The sequence below is a fragment of the Talpa europaea genome (assembly GCF_964194135.1).
Source record: "Talpa europaea genome assembly, chromosome: 2".
NCBI lineage: Eukaryota > Metazoa > Chordata > Mammalia > Eulipotyphla > Talpidae > Talpa > Talpa europaea.
The window spans coordinates 81,349,937-81,368,480 of record NC_140068.1 but is presented as its reverse complement, the minus strand read 5'-3'; the positions used below and the strand labels follow the sequence as shown (position 1 = coordinate 81,368,480).

The window sequence follows — 18,544 nt, the reverse complement described above, 5'->3', positions numbered from 1 at the left end:
TTTCCAGAAAATAGATATCAATTCAATGTAGTGGGCAGTTATTGGAAGTCTTCTGAATATTCTGCTGTTAATAGATGTTGACATACCAAATCAATAAAATCAATATTTGCATCCTTCTATAGCAGTCATTTGGAGGAGCAGGACATACATTCCTTAAACAGCATTGTATCAGTTACTAGGAAATATACTTATTCAAATTATAAATCAGCAAATCACACGCTACAGTGGTTCTGATGGCAGATAAATCTGTGTGTAGTGGAGGGGAGCTTGAATATCTTGTGGGAGATGTCTTGAGACTCTTGAGGAATAAGTAAGAAGTGTAAAGGTAAAGAAGAGGTGTAAATGTACTGCTGATTTCATTTATCAATTATTTAGTGAGCCAGTTCAATAGTCGTTATAAAGAGCCCTGTGTAAGAGCTGAAGTAAGACTGTAACAGAAAAAAGAGAAACAAGAAATATTCCAAAGAATGTCCAAAGAATATCATCACTAATTTGATACAGGAGGTAGCAGAAAAAATATAAGAAATGATGATGTTTGAATGAAAGGTCTAGATCCTGGGGAAAAGATAGAGGTAATAATTTGTTCCTTAGCTTGGAGTTATTTCCTTGTAAATAACAGAGGAAGTTAATAAATCACTTGAGAAACATAAAATAACAGGACACAAAGACTGAATAATGCTTTCGAAACTGCCTTGAAAAATTAATAAATTACACTTGGTAAAAAATAAGACAATAAATAAGAACCTTTGAAGAAGTTTCCCAAGAAATCTCCCAGTTTTTCTCTTCTCAGTGAATCATAGCACTCCTCATGCAGTTACTTGGGCCAAACATTTTATCATTGACTCTCTAGTTTATGTAATTCATCAGCAAATCATGTTAACTCTGCCTCCACATGTATTTAAGTACATCTTGGCTCCTTTATCACTATCACCCTCATCTAAACCATCAGCATATGTCACCTGAAAGACTGCAATATTATCACATCTTACCTGTGACTCTCTCCACTTCCACCCTGTCCTCCCAATAGTCAATTCTCCACAAAGCATAGATTAGATTCAAACATAAATCCAACCCTATCCCTGACCTGCTTAAATTGTTGCAATGAAACCTTTATATTTGTATTAATGGATAATAAATCATTAAATTCCAAAGAGGTGGAATTAAGACTCACAATAAACATACATTTGATAATTGTAATGGGCAAAAAAAGGGAATAATTTTAAAAATCCTATTTTAATTTTTCTTGACTTATCTGAAATTTAAAAACATTTTTTGTTCATCAATATCCTCCAAGTCAACAGAAGCAACAATATTCACTGATTTAATTTTGACTAATTATTATATAATTAAATTTATATAATAAAAGAACAAGAGAATTTTTTTTCAAATATCTTGCTAAGCTTATTTTGATTGATAGTATCAGAAGTGAGTCTAAATTTATAAAAAACTTTTCTTATTGAGGTCTCATTTTAATGTGTTTCATGAAACATCTATGACATGCAAATAAATTCAAATTTTTACTTCTACTAGTGAAAATAAAGGGAGATAAAATTTGCTTTATCACAGTAATTAAAAAGGCCTATTAAAATAACTTTTTTTTAGATTTTATTTATTTATCCATACAAGAGCTGGGGTGTAGGCCAAAGTGCAGGGGTGAGCGGATTCACCGGAGACAGAATAGGGAGCAGAACAGGTGGATCTACTGAAATACACTGCTGAGGGAAGCAGTGGGTGAGACAGGAGAGGTCTATTGTGCCATGTGGGTATCTCCACAGGCAGCTAGGATCGAACCCACACTGCCGAGGCTGCGGACAGCTTCATGGTGCTGTGCTCAACTGCCTGCGCCACCAGGCAGGCCCCTAAAATAACTTTTAACATAAAGGAAGATTATAGAACAATGTCTAAAGAAATGGTTTGAGAAAGGCTTATAGTTCAGTTAATACTGTAGCACAATTTGCCAGATTTGATGATATTCTATAGTTATATAAGATGTTATTACCAGGGAATCCTCAACAATGTAAACATAGGAAATCTGTACTATTTTTGCAACTTCTTTTGAATTTAAAATTATTTACATTTTGAAAGGGTTAAAAGAAAGCTTATCCATATCATTCATATAAATTCTTTAAAGTACTCATGAACAGGATGAAGAAACTTTGTTTTGAATGTTTATAGCATGTAGAACACAAGTAATGAAATCAGACAAATCAGCCTAATGAACTTAGAGCTTTGTAAACTTTAATAATTTATATTAACGTCTTTAACCTCAGTTTTCTGTCTGTAAAATTCAGATAATACTGCCTAACTTATATTATTAAAAGATTTCTTTTTTCTTTTTCTTTTTTTTTTAAGATTGATTTATTTATTTATACAAGCACTGGGTACAGTCAGAAGCGCGGGGTGGGGGGGTGTGAAAGAATTCACCAGAGCCAGAGCGGAGAGCAGAACAGGCAGAAGGACCGAAGTACACTGCTGAGGGGAGCAGCGGGCGGCTCGAGAGGTCTGCGGGCCATGTGGGACCCTCCTCTGGTGGCCGGGGAGCAGCCAGGGATCGAACCAGCACTGCAGAGGCTGTGGGCAGCTTCACCCAGCGCTCAACTGCTGCGCCACCAGGGAGGCCCCTATTAAAAGATTTAAATGGGGCCTCCCTGGTGGTGCAAGTGGTTAAGCACTGCACTACGAAGCAAACCACAGCCTATGCAGCACAAGTTTGATCCCCAGCTGGCCAGGGAGAAACCCACATGGCGAGGCAGACCTCTCCTGTCTCACCTACTGCTCCCCTCAGCAGTGTATTTCAGTCAGTCTTCCTGTTCTGTTCCCCACTCTGTCTCTCGTGGATCCTCTCACCCCTTGCACCTCTGGCCTGTACCCCAGCTCTTGTATGCATAAATAAATAAATCTTTAAAAAAATAAATAAAAGATTTAAATGAGATAATGTAGTAATATGTTTGGTAAATGTCTGACATATAGTAAATCCACATGATAACAACTCAATAAATAGTAGCTAGTTAATTACTATGGATAGCTTTAATTAATAAAATTGAGTTTCTTTCAAAATAGCCTGTAGCTCAGACTCTGATGTTTTTAACACATTCTTATAAGAAAAATCCATTCTCATGGTTCCTGCCTAATTCCAACTTACTAACCTTATAATAATTAAAGTTTCTTATTGATCCCTACTTGAATCGCCTACTTCGCAAATCTTTTAGGTATCAGGAATGCACTTCAAACTCAAAATGCCCAAATCAGAAATTATGATCTTCTTCCCAAAACTTAGTCCTCTCCTGGTGGATAGCATCGCTGTGCATCTAAGCAAACCAGAAACCAAGGAAGCACCTCTCCTGTAACACATCTGGTGGATTTCACCTCCAGTCTCTAATATGTCCACTTCTCTGTATTACTACTTAAGCTCCTGCCTGTATGTTTTACTTTCTTGACTGGACTGCCTAAGTGGTGTGCTAGATGCATTTTTGAACCCTCCTACTGTCTACATTATCCTTAGAATGATTTTCAGACATAGAAATGTGAATATAAGAGCTATCTCCTACTCAAACTAATCCCTTAGAAACCTACAATAGCTGCATAATGTTCTTTAAGGAAAAACTAGAATTCTGGACATTACCAATGGATATGGCCCTGGATCCTGATGACTCGCTCAGTTATCCTGTTATTTTTTCAAGTCACTAGTGCTCTCAACTCTTCTGTCAACTTCTGAAAATTAAAATGGCCCCATTCCTATTTCCAGGATCCAGTTTTCCCCTCTTCCTTTATCTTTCTGATCAGGAACATCACCCATTTCCAGCATGACACTGTTTTCTCTCTGAGCCCTAAGTTATGTATTACTTTCTTGACATCTCCACTTGCTGTCTTCAACTTAGCATGTCCTGCCACCTGCCATCTTCTACTCTGCCAAGACTGTTCCTTAACCTGTCTTCCCATTTCAGTGAGTTTCCATGAACTTGCTCACTCAAAAACACCAGAATCACTGTCCTTACCTCAGCATTCACTTCACTTATCATCTCTTCTCTCTGCCTCCACTGTCTCTTTATAGTCCTAGCTACCCTCAACTGACCTAACCGATATTTTGGTTGTCTCATTTCCATAAATCATCTATAATGCAGCCAGAGTGGTTTTCAATAACATAAAATAGATTCCATCAATTCCTCTGCATGCAACCCCTCAGGAATTTTCCCTTTGACCTCTCCTACCGAAACAAGGTCCCATGTAACTTGGCACATTATACAACTCTTCCCTCACTCCCTCTGCTATAGTGACCTCTGTCCTAGACCCCCTGCCTCAAAAGCCACCTCAGGAACAGTGCTAAATTTCTTTCCTCATTGAGCACTCTTGTCCATTCTCATCAAACTCTCTTGTCCTCTTAGCATCCAGGTCTTAGTTAAAATGTCCCTTCTCCAGCTAGATCTTCACTGTCCATTCAATGTAAAAGGGTATCCCACACACTATAAGCTATTTTCAATCATGCCTCCCTGCTGCTTACAATACAACAGGCATACAGCATAGTTACTCATCAGATGATTGTTGAATGACTAAGTGTGGCTTGCTCTACCTAGAGAGCTCTTTCCACACACACCCTGCCTCCACTTTGTTTAATTTAAATCCACTCTTTCAGGTCCCACCTCTGAAATCACTCTTTAGGGAAGACTTTTCTTTTACTTTTCTTTTACTCCACTATCGCTTCAAGTTCCTCTATGTATGTTTCCAGAATCTGATATAACCATTTTTCATAGCACATATCACACATGTAATTTTACATTTACTTTATATTCATTTGATCAACATTGAGGACACAGACCATGTTAATTTTTACTTGTTAATACCTACAGGTCATAGATTGATATCTGTCATAGGGTGGAATTCACAGCAATCATATTGAATAAGTAAATAACAAGGTTAAAATAACTATAAAAGTAATACCCACTCTATGAAAAAATAAATAAATAAAACAACATGGAGAAAAGTACAGCAAAGCAGTAGCTATGTGTCTGTCATCCCACCACCTGGGATTATTGCGTCTCTGTCCTTCTAGGTGTTTCTGTATACATGCATACATAAATATTATCTTACTTATAAAACTAATCTATTACATATTATTTCCCACTTTAGTGTTCATATCTCCTCACCTTGCTCAACTTGGAATTCACTCTTTCGCCTTTGCTAATTTAAAATTTTCAGTGGTAGGGCCTCCCAGGTGGCACAAGGGATTAAGATGCAGCACTATGAAGCTGCTGCAGCCACTGCAGCACAAGTTTGATGCCTGGCCAGGGAACTGCCCACATGGCGCAGCTGACCTCTCCTGACTCACCCGCTGCTCCCCTCAGCAGTGTATTTCAATCATTCTGCCTGTTCTGCTCCCCACTCTGTCTCTGGCCCCACATCTCTGGCCTGAACCCCAGCTCTTGTATGTATGAATAAATAAATCTTTTTAAAAAATTTAAAAAATAAATAAAAAATAAAATTTTAAACTGGTATCTAATTTTTGTTTTACCATTATTTTTGGTTTTAGAAAAGAAAAAAAAACATGTTTGTGTATATGTTAGTTATATGTTAGTTATATGTATGTTTTTGTTTTTGTTTCATTGTGGCTCACATAGTCAAAGTTTTTCATGACTGCTCTGGTATGTTCATATTGTTTTCTTTTTACTCCTAAAAGTTCTTTACATGTAAAAATTATAAGCCATTCACTTGTATTATTATATCTTGTAAATTTTGTCTATATATATTTACCTTTATATTTTGCAATTGACATGCAGAAATACTGTTATATTTATGTTGTCAAATCTATTATTTCTTGCTGTGAAGGTTGTTATTTCTTGTTATGATCAGGCAAGTCTTCCTTAGTTTAAAATTACGTAAACCCTGGTGTCACAAGGGATTAAGCACTGAACTATGAAGCAGTCCGCAGCCTCTGCAGCATGAGTTTGACCCCCCGCCTGCCTGGGAGAAACTCACATGGGGAGGCAGACCTCTCCTGTCTCGCCCGCTGCTCCCCTCAGCAGTGTATTTCAGTCAATCTGCCTGTTCTGTTCCCCACTCTGTCTCTGGTGATTTCTCTCACTCCCTGCATCTCTGGCCTGTACCCCAGCTCTTGTATGCATAAATAAATAAATCTTAAAAAAAAATAAAATTACATAATACTTAAATTTTCTTCAAAATAATTTATGCTTTAGCTTTTTCATATGTAATTTTTTGACCTACAATTTATTTTAGAGTGAATCCTGTGAGAATTTATATATTTTTCAAACAATTATCCCAGCACAAGTTTTCAATTAAATTGAAATGCTAATTTATTCAAAGCCTAAGGAGTAACACATACCTGAGTCTATTACTAGGCATTATCTTCTGTTCTAGTGCCAATAACAATAAAGTGTTTACTCATATTAAAGTTATATACACTTTTTAAAATAACTGGCTATATATGATTATCTTCAAGTGTTTATTATCATAAAAGATTTAGAATTAATGGGTTAGATTCCAAACACACACACATATATGTTATACTTAAATTTGCATTAGATTTGACATCTTTAAAATATTGCGTATTTCCATTTATGTCATGCATCACCATTTATTCTAATTTCCTTTTTTCCCTCTTACTAGTACTTTATAGTTTATCTTGGGTTTTTTTAGAACAAAATATGTAACCAACAAAAATTTTAGTTTGAATTACTTTAATAGTTACAGTTTACACATTCTGTGTTTACTCAATACATTGGCTAAAATCTTTAAAAGTAATAGTTAATAATCTCTGTAATAATCAGTAATTTTTAGTATGTTTTTCCATAAAATAGAAAGCAGTTTGTTGGAAAAGGATTTTTTAATTATTTGTTTTGAATAATAAGTTAAAGCAGTGATTCTCAACTAATGGCTAAGCAACTCTATTAAGGAATACCGATTTAAAGGAAGTCTTAATTTATTGTTTATTCCAACAATGCAAGCTGAGTTTCTGTTTTGTAGTAAATCTATCATGTTTTTAATTTTTGTATCTATTACTTAAATTATATTCATGGATTATTCTAGATTGAACGATCCTTCTTTACTTAAAAAGGTTACACTCAATTGTGATTTTTTTTTCCTTCTATTAATTTACTGGATTTCATTCATTGCTGTTTTACTTACAATTTTTACATTTTATTTACACTAAACTGCTCTTAAGTTTTCTTTTCTTGAATTATCTTTAGTAGCTGTTTAAAAATTATTTTATATTTGCCTCCGAAAATGAATTGGAAAGGTTTGCATATTTTCCTTTGCTATAGATTAGATTATACAACATAAAAAGTGTCTGATACTTAAAAGAACATGTCACACATTTATGTGAGTCAAATATAATATTGGAGATAAATCTTTGATGACCTTATGTTTTTTGTTATTATTTGTTCTTTCAGTTTTATTCTTCTTTAGCCAACTACACTTTATATTCCTATATATAATCTATTTTTCAATTTCAAAATGGTACTATGTAGATATATATTTTTATAAAATTACAGTTATATCTTTTCAACATCTTCCATTTGAATTCTCATTAATGATTTTACATATTGCTTTCTTTGTATGCTTGAAGTTATTAGAGATTAAATCTGTATCTCTTTAAATAATTCAAGACTTCTAGTTTCCTACTTTCTCATTCATCAACTTCTGTCTTTAACTTGCACAAGTTGATATGAGTAAACTTAGTGGTCAGAGCTACAGAATTAGTCACAAGAAAAGGAAAAATAATATATAATATATAAAACATCTTTTTATACCTGGAAGATTTATTCTTACTTTCTCACTTCAATTGTCTATTTTGTTTCAATTTATTACTGTTTTATTTTCTTGTCTATGTATTTCACTATTTTATGGTTTCTTTCATTCTCTTTTCTCTCTGATGACTTAAAAGGTGTATATCCTTCTTTAAAGACTGCCAGAACAAAGTAAGTCATAAATACTTCCTATGGCCCTCATGACTCAACTCCAGTTTCCTATGATGATAGTCCCAGATTTTAATATAATACACACCTGTATATATATATATATATATATAATATATACACACACACATATATATGCATATACATAAGTATAACCTATTAGTTATGTACAATTTATACACAGGTCCCTCACTAATGTATTATCATTTATAATGTTATATAGTAATAATAGAATATATTATTGTTTCAAAGTTCATTTGATTACTTTTATAGGAAAACTTATAATTATCTAATTTCAATAACCATGTCTATAATATGTTCAACTTATTTTACTGCCTTTCTATCAATAGCCTTAATATATGTACATATATATACTTTGCATATCATTGTTTTATTCTTGAATTTTATTCTTATTCATGTATTTTATATTCAGTTTGATCTTATAATTTAACACTTCTTGCATTTTTTTAGCAAAAAAAAAGCAAAAGATAGCTTCTCTTTGTTTTCACATGTGAGTGGCATTTAGCAGGCTGCACAATTCTGCTTTTTCTCTAAATAAGTATGGATTTGGTACCACTCTCAACTTATATATATTTAATGTTGTAGAGAATTCTAAGGTAGCAAGCTTTCGTTCCCTTCTGTTTTTCTTTCGCTTTTTTCACTGCTTTTTCTTGTACTGTGAGGATATGTTGCAGTAATTATTCTTGATGTTGATCTGTTCAAATTAAATGTACCTACCCACAGGCTTGTTTTATGTATTTTAGTTGTAGTTTTTCTTTTTTCTTTGTATATATTTTATATCATTGTTTATTTTTAAACAATATTTGCTTTTTGTTACCCCCTCAGCTGTAATCCCCATAGAATTTCCTTCACCAATTCACCCTTGCACCATCACCTCAGTTCCCTGTGGTCCTCCCTCTCTCCTCCTGATCCCTCTCCCTCCCCTTCCCCTGCAGCATGTCTGGTTTGTAATTGTCTGTTTGTTTTTATTTTTTGTGGTGTGTTTTGTATTGTTATTATATTTTTCCCCTGATGTCTTATTTGGTTCCCCTATATTCCTCCTATAAGTGAAACCACCTAATACTTTTCTTTTTCCTTCTGACTTATTTCACTGAGCATAATTCCTTAGTTGTAGTTTTTCATTACTCTTTCCTTGGTAGTTCTGGGCTCATATTCAAATGAGCAATTATCTACATAAATTTTCTATATCCTTTTCTCTATTTCTAATACCTTCTCTTCTGCAATTTTTATCTCCTGATCTTATCTTCTGCATTCAGGTACATGCAGTTTGTTATTTATACTATGTATTCGTTTTGATGCACTGGTGTCTCTTTATGCCTTCAGTGCATAGTAACTTCTACTACTGCATTTAAATTCTACAAGATTCTTCATAAGCTTCATTACTTTCCTACTTAGCTTCTGTCTACCTCAGTACCAGCTACCATTTCAACTCAGACTATTGTGGACTCACCTCATGCTTCACCAATTATCTTATAGAATTTATAATTTATAAGAATAGTAAACATACATTATCTAAAACTTACTGCTCAGATAAACTTAAATATCCTTCCTGTCTGATTTGTTTTTGATCCCCTCATTTTATGTGACATATCTTTTTAAATCACCTTAATTCCTTATATTTTCACTGATTCATCCTTGAATTATGATTCTAGTATCTAATTTTTTTTTATTTTTTAACAAAACCTCAAGTTGAAGCAAACTCAACCAAACAGCATATCCCTAACTCACTATCACTTCTTACCTCTCATTCCCTGGGGCGATGTCAGCTCCAAGATGTGTCCAGGATTTTTTAGGATAAGCACTGTGAAGCTGGACTTTTCCATAAACACCTGAAAATAAAAGGAGCAACAGATGGATTGGAAAAACCTTCACAGAGATTAACTTGACATAGCAAAACTCCAAAGAGAGGTTATTGTGCAAAGAAACTGTACATTAAGATCTTCACCTGACCAGAAAAAGAATATTTAAAACTCTGTTTTCAGCATATCATATATATATATATCTCACATGGCCATGAAAGTTATTCTCTGAAACTATCAAGAAATGAATACTGTACCATATCAAGACATCCAAAAACTGGGAAACAGACATCTCTAACAGTTAGCTAGTTATATTTTTACCATTAGATCATACCAAGCTGTGTGCAATTCTGTTGGAAGTTAACTGGTTTTGATGTTTCATGTTATACACTTTTTTCTAAAAGACAAAGATTATTTTATTTCCTAAGGAAAGAGATTTGGTGCTATTAGCTTTGTTTTCAGCGGTTGGGCCTCATATTTTTGTTTTATTACAGATATCAAAAGCTAGATCTTTAGGCCCTTTGTTTCAAAATATAATTTATTTCAGACTCACAAATTAAAGTCTTACCAGGGACATGCTTGATGCAGTCCAGTTTTATTCCTTCAGGTATTTCCTCTTACATGTTTTACTGCCATTTTATATCATATGAAGCACAATACCTCATATTCTACTGATCTAGAAATGTTTTAAGCATAAACTCAAGCATCTAAAAAGTATGATCATGCACCCTTAATTCATGTGTATTTATTTGTAGATAAATATATATGTATGTATTTGAACATATTCATATACATGTATAAATATAAGTTCTAATATTTTCTTCCTGTGCCCACATGGGCTGCCTGTATATGCCTGGCATCCTGTTTTGCTATAAATCATTAATCTTGTAATCTAAAGATTTCACTATTTTTAACAAAAAACATATGAATAAAGGAAGCAAATGCCAATAATGAGCAGATAATATGCCTTTGGTTTTCATCCAATTTGAACCGAAAAATCTTAGTTAAGTAGAACCTAATAAACTGTTTATTCAACATCCCTAATTTTCTCCATACTCTTAGAAAAGTCAGAAGATGATAGAATTAAAATCACAATTAATGAAAATGTAAAAAATACTCTCAGTTAAGTAGAACCTAAAGACTGTTTAGTCAACATCCATAATTTTCTCTACACTCTCAGAAAAGTCAGAAGATGATAAAATTAAAATCACAATTAATGAAAATGTAAAAAATACTCTCACTTTCTTTCATAATAATAGATATATTGCAAAGTTTCATACAATATCATCATCATTATAAATGCCATTCATTTTCACTATTGGTTAAGTAAGCTAGGCAGGGGAAACACATGAAGCAACTTAGAGAAATTTCCAACAACAAAGATTGTAAAAAAAGCAGTTCATTTCCTTAAATTTGAATTAGCCAGAAAATTCAATTGACCAGAATAGCAGATCTTCTGGTCATTCCCAATCTTCAGAGCTTTACTGTAAAATGACACCATTTCTTAGTTGTTTAAAGGAAATGATAATACTTAAAAAGATTAAAGCCTGTTGATTACTAATGATATCACAAAACTTTAAGTATGCAGTGAAACAAATATTTCATTCCTTATTTAATTTAGTATCAGAGAGAACTAGAAAAGAAGTAGTTTGATTTTGTCCCTGCAGTCTGGAGTCTGGAAAGCTGAACTCCTATACTCCTCTCTAATGCAAAGCTTAATCCATTGTGGCACCCCATAAAGCACAGTGGACACCATAGCAAAAAAGAGATACGATCCACCTAGTCTGTTAACTTGAAAAAATTATATAATTCTTGAATCTCATGTTTGCAAAAATGGTAAAATAAATAGCATATATGAAAAATCCTTTGGAAACAATAAAACACTATCAAAGCATTATATGTTAATGGTTATATATTACAAAACCAGATTACCAAACTTCATCCTAGCCTTACATGATTATTTTCCCTTTACTGAATCACGGATATCTTATTAAATTAGTCATTCATATAGAAAAAGTAAGAAAATATTAAAATGTGATAGCTTCATATATATATATATATATATATATATATATATATATATATGTCCCTTAAAATTGAGTTATTGTGCGTTTTTTACAGCATGGTTACACAAGACCAGTCCCAGTTTCTATGCATCTAGGTAGACCAGATTTAAAATAGGACAAGCTATTGTGGCAGTATCAAATGAAGAAATTGTCAACATTCCTTAGCAATCTACGGATCTATCAGTTTAAAAATATATGTATATACACAGCATATAACCACTCAGTATTGATAGTTGATAACACAGACTCAGTCCAGACTTTGATGTCTGGCCAATCTCCATATAAATCTCAGTTAAGATATTATAAATCTGTGTGGCCTTCTGCTTATTGCTCATCATCTGAGTCTTAGTCTGACATCTGTAGTAATGGACACTGTTACCAGAAGAACTGATGAATGATGTAATAAGAGTTATCTAGATGAGTGCCTGCAATTCAGCAGGTATTTTATGAATGGTACTTCTCTATCACACACACATTTCATTTAAAAGAAACAAAGCTATATTATACTCTTACCAATTGTCCCTGGATCAATGTGAATTCCATTGAAGCGGTCACAAAATACTCCCTCTGAGGCTCTAAGGAGAATCCGAAGCTTTTGTTCTTTTTCTAAGGGATTTTCTAAAGTACCTGTTTACAAAGAAGAGTATACCATCTCAATTAACTTGAAATTAAAAGAGGGAGGGGTTAACATTACCCTAACTTCAAGAATACAAAATGGAGGCTAGAAAGTAGGCTATGTGGAGAAGAACCAATGGTCACACAGTTGGAATGAGAAAAGGGGACAACTAGGACTGCTGAATTTCTCTGAGGGAGACTGAGTTACTTTTCAGTAAGTGGTTACTCTTCTCCATTATTGCAGTGTATACTGTGCTGAGCTGCTAATATTTAGTCTGGCCATGTGACTAGCTTGGGCCAATGAAATTTGAGTAGAAGTAATAGTACTGCCCCTGTGGTGTTGATTAAGAGGTTCTCACCAGATCACCTGTAATGACATTCTTGGTCATGAAAGAATTCCTCAAAGAGCCTCTAGTGAAGAGATATACACAGAAGACCTGAATGGAACATACAAGCTGGAATAAGATCCAACTGAGTCTAGCATAAAAAAGTTGTTATTGTAAACCATTGAGATCTGGGTATTATTTGTTACATTTATAACATTACAGCAAAACCTGGATGATACACTATTTATGACTGGATCCCCAAATTGCTTTACTTACATGTTAGTATTTTATCATCAGAACAAACCTAGGTAGTGTGATTCTTATTTCTATTCAAAATATTCATCCATAATAAGGCTTAGTGGTCAAGAGACTTGTCCACATTTATCCAAAAGTATTGATAGAATTCAGAGTCTGAATTTGAACAATGGTCAGTTTATGCTGTGTTTTATTCAATAAGTAATGCATTATTTTTAAAGTCTAAATTCTTTTAAGAGCATAGGACACAACCCATTCAGCTTAGGATATTCAGACAGCAGTTGGGGATAACTTCTAACCTCTCTGTGTTGATGTGAACCTGTTGTTGGTCATTTTTGCAATGTGAGAATTGTTTTGATAACTTGTGAAAATAGTGTCAAGTGAGTATGCATCCAATGAAGATTATTTTCTTGAGGAAATATATCTTAGAGTACAAAAAATACTACACAGAACCAGTTTTCAAGAAGCAAACTTGATTGATTGATGTAGCAGAATTGGGGTGTAGGCCAGAGGGGCAGGGGACTAGAGGACTCACTGGAGACAAAGTGGGGAGCAGAACAGGTGGATTTACTGAAATGCACTGGATCAGCAGGCCAGACAGGAGAGGTCTGCTATGCCATTTGTGGGTTAGCTCCCTGTCCGGGGATCAAATTCAGGCTGTGGCAGTGATAGCACTGAGACTTAACCCTTAGGCCACCAGGGAAGCTCAACAAACAACTAGTGTAAAGATGGTCTACAAACTATCTATTAGATCAAACAGGTTCACAAAAATAACTGCTACCAAAAAGACCCTCCAGAAATTCCTGAAAAATATTACCACGAATCAGGCTGCCAACTACAGTCTGAAGCAGATCATAAATTTAAAATTGCCTTATTGTGGGGCCTCCCTGGTGGTGCAAAGTGTTAAGCACTGCACTATGAAGCAATCGCAGTCTCTGCAGCATGAGTTCGATCCCCAGCCAGCCAGGGAAACAGACCTCTCCTGACTTGCCCGCTGTTCCCCTCAGCAGTGTACTTCAGTCAATCTGCCTGTTCTGTTCCCCACTCTGTCTCTTGCAAATCCTCTCACTCCCCACATCTCTGGCCTGCACCCCAGCTCTTGTATGCATAAATAAATAAATACTTTAAAAAAATAAAAATAAATAAAATTGCCTCATTGTCATCTTGATTAAATGGTGTTTCAGGGGACATAAAGTCATTATCCCTAGTTGCTACTCCATAGATATCTGGCTAGCCAAAGGCTCAGTTAACCTCACAACTTACAAATTTATAGGCTAGTCATTATAGTCTAATCTTCGCAGTCATACTAAAAGGGACTGCTGAAAATAAGATGTTGAGATGTAAGTACACCTATCTAGGGTCACACAGTAGGTCAATGGGCGAAGAAGGATTAGAAGCCACAGCCTGTGTATTTAGTCAGAAAGGAAGGCATGGTAGCACTTGATATAGATGCTCCCAATCTCAGCTGAGGCACTGATGTGTCCTCTTAGCCAAAAGAAAGATGTGCTAGGGCAGAAAGAGGGGAAGCAGGGACAGAGGGAAACACTAAGAAAATGTACGTGGTGTAGCCTTGTCTTGTGGTTAAAAGTCTGTACGGTAAGCCATTTTCCAACTGTGATTTCATTTATTTCACGGAGGGTACTTTAGATTCTTGGGGGGGGGGGTGCAGGGGAAGAAATGGTCTTGCACTAAACAGATACCAGAGAGAAAAATGTAGGACAGTTTTTGCCCTAGAGAAATGTATGCTGAGTCCCACAAAACGAGTTCAGCGTTCCTCTAAAATCAGAGATTAAATCAATTATGCAACCCAAAACTGCAGCACATGTGGGGCTTCCACAGAAAATCTGGGCAAAATTAGCCAGCCTTCCGTGATCCTCTGGTATCTAAAATGACCACAGTTTGGATTCCTTTTTTGAGATGTGGAGGAAGGGAAAGACGGGGGATAGGGACTGATAAGAAAGAAGGCAAGAGCAACCTAAGAGAAGGAAATACCGGCTATTTCAACACTCAAGTGCAATGCACCTGAAATTGTAGAGGCTGGTGAGTGGGAAAGCCTAAAGACCGGGCTCCTCATCTTATTCTCAAATTTAGTAGCCAGAGAATAATGAGGTGCCCTCACTAGTGTGCTCTTTGTCCCTGAAGGAGAGTGGTCCCCAGAGAAGTCACTCTCAGAAAGATGCAGTTCCTCTCTGGTTTTCCCTGTAAAGCTGCTGCAATCTGCTCATAGCTGCAGCAAAAGGCATTTTCAACCTGAGTGGATTTAGATCCTTGCAGCAGAGGGGAAATCACATTCATGGCACTGCAAAGACACGCCAGGTGTTTTCGCATACATGATTTCATCTCATTCTCACAAGCCCATGATGGATATTATGGAGGTTCTTGTGAGGAAAATGAGACAAAGAGAGGTTAACTAACTTGTGGGAAATTACACAGCTAATAAGTTATGATGCTGGGCTTAGGCTTAATAAGTACCATCCTAGGACATGTGGGCGGGGAGCAATAGGAAAGAGGTAAGGGAAGTTGCCATTACTGAGCATAATGGTGGGCAATGGAGGGGAAACAGAATATGTTCCAGATGCTAAAATCACCTGAGGAGATGGAAGAAAATAAGTTCTGGTATACGAAAGATAACCATTACAATGACTTCAGGAATATGGTACAAATGGATTTCATGAAATTCAAAGGTATGAAAAGGGAGAAGGACCTTATATTATTTTATTAACTAAACCTCTTTGATAAAATCGAGTATGAATGTAGTTTACACATAAGCCCACTTTCTCAACATGACTCCTCACACCTTGTCACGAAGCCAACCACACTGAACTACTTACCGTTCCCTCTGCATTTTCTTTTGTACCTGCAAGACTCCCTGAGTGTTAAAATCCCTCACATCCATCCTGTCTAATCACACCTCAAAACCTGGCTGCACAGCAATTTCTTTTTTTTTTTTTTTTTTTTGTGGGAACCTCACCGGCAGCAGGGGGGAACGAACTGGTGCTGCAGAGGCTGCGGGCAGCCTCGCAGCCCAGCGCTCAACTGCTGCGCCACCAGGGGAGGCCCACAGCAATTTATTTCTAAAAGCCTCTCTGATCTTACATTAGATGTCTGTTTTTGTGCAAAATCATCCATGCTCCTTGCATTCTTCAAGGAATGCAAGGAACTTGCTCTAAATGAATAGTGTGGAAAGTGGATAAATTTAAAGCCCAAAATTCTTCACTGCAGTGTTATCAACTTATGACAATTTTTTTCTTATTGAAGTAACATTGGCTTACAACACTGGGTATGATTCAAAGGTATGACTTCAGGAATCACATCTCTTCGGATGTATGTCACCACACCACAGCCATCCCAAGACATCCTAGTCGTCCTCCATCATATTTTAAAATGGTTTGAGACAGCAAACATTTCAAAACAACTGTGACAATTAGAACTCCTTCCTTTTCTCTCAGTTTCCTGGACAGGCTCACATACTGAACCACAGAAGTCCCTCAACAAACCTAGAAAGCAGTTCAGTTGGGATGTCTTCCAGGACCTGACTTGTTGACTAAGTCTCTGCTAAGTGGCCCTCTGTGGGCTGTCACAGCACACAAGACCACAAATAACTCTGATCTTCTTGTCTCCTTCTTTCAACAGTGTGTTATATTAGAGATGATACTGTGTACTGCTAACAGAGTCATTTATAGTTTCTCTGTAGTTTATGTATTATCTATAGTTTATTTATCTATGTGGTGAAGTGATAATTTTTTCAATCTTCTTGCAGAAAATGATTTGGAATAAATACTCCACCAAAATAAAAACTCATTCCATCAGTAATTTGCAATAATTTTAAGCATTAGCGTGCTTTATATCACAGTTTCAAAATAAAGCAAAAATTGACAAAAATAAAAGGAGATACAGATATATCTATAATAACAGTGGCAAAATAAATATTTATAGAGTAAACAAAAAGTATAGTAAGGAAACAGCTTTTGAATTCTATAACTAGCAAAGTTAAGATAATAGGCATAGATGGGAAAGTAGACTCAGAAAATGTATATATTCTTTTCAGGCATGCAGCAGATATTTGTAAATAATAATCACATGATAGCCCTAAAGCAAGTTTAACATGCTTAAATGATAGGAATCATATAGCTAGGCTTGCTGACTGATTGACTATGTTCAATCAAAACATATAATTTATACTGGAAGAGACTTAAAAAATGAACTATATTAAAATACAGATTTTAATTTATCTAGAGATACCACTAAGAGAATGAAAAATCAAGCCACTGTGTAAGTACATATAACTGATGTTGAAAAAGTACATTCCAAAATATAGAAATGATTCCAATAAATCAATATAAAACAGATAATCCATCATAAAAAAACAAGACATCGCACAGGCAATAAATACTTAGAAAGTACAAATCACATTAGAAATTAAAGAAATACAAATTAGAATAATAAAATTTCACTACATACCCACTAGAATGGATTTATAATGTTTAATTCAGCTGTGTATGTTTTATGAACTTCTCTGTAAATGTATAGTATATTTCATAGTAAGTAAAATCCTGTGATATTCATCAGTATTTGTTGATCAAAAGAATGGAATTGAAAAATATTTTTTTTTCTTCTTCATGCCACTAAATTTCCTTTTACAGCTTTATTGAGGTATAACTGATATACAAAAAAACCTGCACATATTAAATATCCTGCCCCAAATTTTAGAAACATTTCCTTAACAAACTATTTCTCAGGCCCTCTTCACTGAACCCACAACAACAAATTGCATTTCTAAATTATTTCTTTTCCTGTCCAAAATAACCTTCACATTTTATAAATATCAAGATTACACATGAAAGGTAGGTTAAGAAATTACCCCCCCTCATTAATTTTATACATTTTTCTCATCTTTAAAAGTAGGTTATATGGAGATAACTTTGGAAGCCTAGCTTCTACCTGGAACATATCTATTTTTCTCATGTCTTGCTGTAGCTATTTCCTTCAGAGCTAAGTCTATAGCACCTTCTTACTATCAAATAGCTCTGAATCAATGAAATCATTAAGCAATTATATTCTGAACTAGCTTTTAATTTCCAGGGTATATTTCACCCACCTACCCCTAAAGCACCTCTCCCTAACAGAATCAGTTCCACTGGAAAGGGGAAAAGAGATGAAAAGAGGGTGGAAGGGCTCTCAGCCCAAGGAGATAACAAATGGCTATAAGAAATAGCCAATAGGTGTTACTGAAGAATTATCTCTAATACCTCAGAATCGTTTTATTCAGGCTGACAAATTTTTATCATTGAGGTAGCCTCCAATTTGTTGACAATCAATAGGCTATTTAATGAAATGTTAATATATAATTCATTCATTGATTCAATGGTAAAACATATAAAAAGCCTTAAAACTTCATAAATAAGGTTGAGAGAATTCTGTAAGACTTGATTTCTGCAACTACCAAATAGGCACAATGCTGTATCCAATTTTTTGAGAGTTAAATGATTAAATGCAAGTTAGTCATACAAAGCACTGTTTCTACAGATAATATA

General features: G+C 34.9%; 1 protein-coding gene across 1 annotated transcript in view; it reads right to left on the bottom strand.

The window, feature by feature from the left end:
* PKHD1 (PKHD1 ciliary IPT domain containing fibrocystin/polyductin) overlaps positions 1-18,544 on the bottom strand; it is a gene marked incomplete at both ends in the record, with an annotated part of 445,094 nt that overhangs the window by 143,465 nt on the left and 283,085 nt on the right. Inside the window, 2 exons of the mRNA XM_084258872.1 lie at positions 9,691-9,778; positions 12,328-12,441. Of these exons, the coding sequence (XP_084114998.1) occupies positions 9,691-9,778; positions 12,328-12,441 (202 nt within the window). The remainder of the gene's footprint in view (positions 1-9,690; positions 9,779-12,327; positions 12,442-18,544) is intronic.